Below are 361 nucleotides of genomic sequence, written 5' to 3'. Positions count from 1 at the left end.
GGAGCCACTGCCACCCCGGTGCTTGTGTCTCTGGGCCCAGCCTGCCGCGCTCCTGCACCCAGGAGGCTCCCTCTATGCTCCCACACCCACGACGCCCTTGCTCCCGCGACCCACCCGTCCCACGGCGCTCCCACGCCTGCGATGCTCGATGCTCCTGCGGGGCTGTGCAGGGCCCTGGGAGGTGGGTCCCGGGGCACCATGCACCAGCTCTGCTCGGTCCCCATCCCGTCTCCCCTTGCCCCAGGCCTAGTGCCAGCCTTGCGCCAGGAAGGGAGGGCCCGGGAGACCCGTGGCGGGGCGAAGCGGGTGCGGGTCCCTACCTCCAGGAGGCTGAGGCGCCGCTCCACGTACTCCATGAACT

At 71.7% G+C, this 361-nt stretch overlaps 1 protein-coding gene across 1 annotated transcript in view; it reads right to left on the bottom strand.

The window, feature by feature from the left end:
• Positions 1-356, bottom strand: part of OLFML3 (olfactomedin-like 3) — a gene marked incomplete at its 5' end in the record, with an annotated part of 1,920 nt that extends 1,564 nt beyond the window's left edge. Inside the window, 1 exon segment of the mRNA XM_008946166.1 lies at positions 321-356. Coding sequence (XP_008944414.1) covers positions 321-356 — 36 coding nt within the window.
• Positions 357-361: the final 5 nt, after the last annotated feature.

Source organism: Merops nubicus, unplaced genomic scaffold (genome assembly GCF_000691845.1).
Source record: "Merops nubicus isolate BGI_N331 unplaced genomic scaffold, ASM69184v1 scaffold34018, whole genome shotgun sequence".
Classification (NCBI taxonomy): domain Eukaryota; kingdom Metazoa; phylum Chordata; class Aves; order Coraciiformes; family Meropidae; genus Merops; species Merops nubicus.
This window is presented reverse-complemented; position numbering and strand designations above follow the sequence as displayed.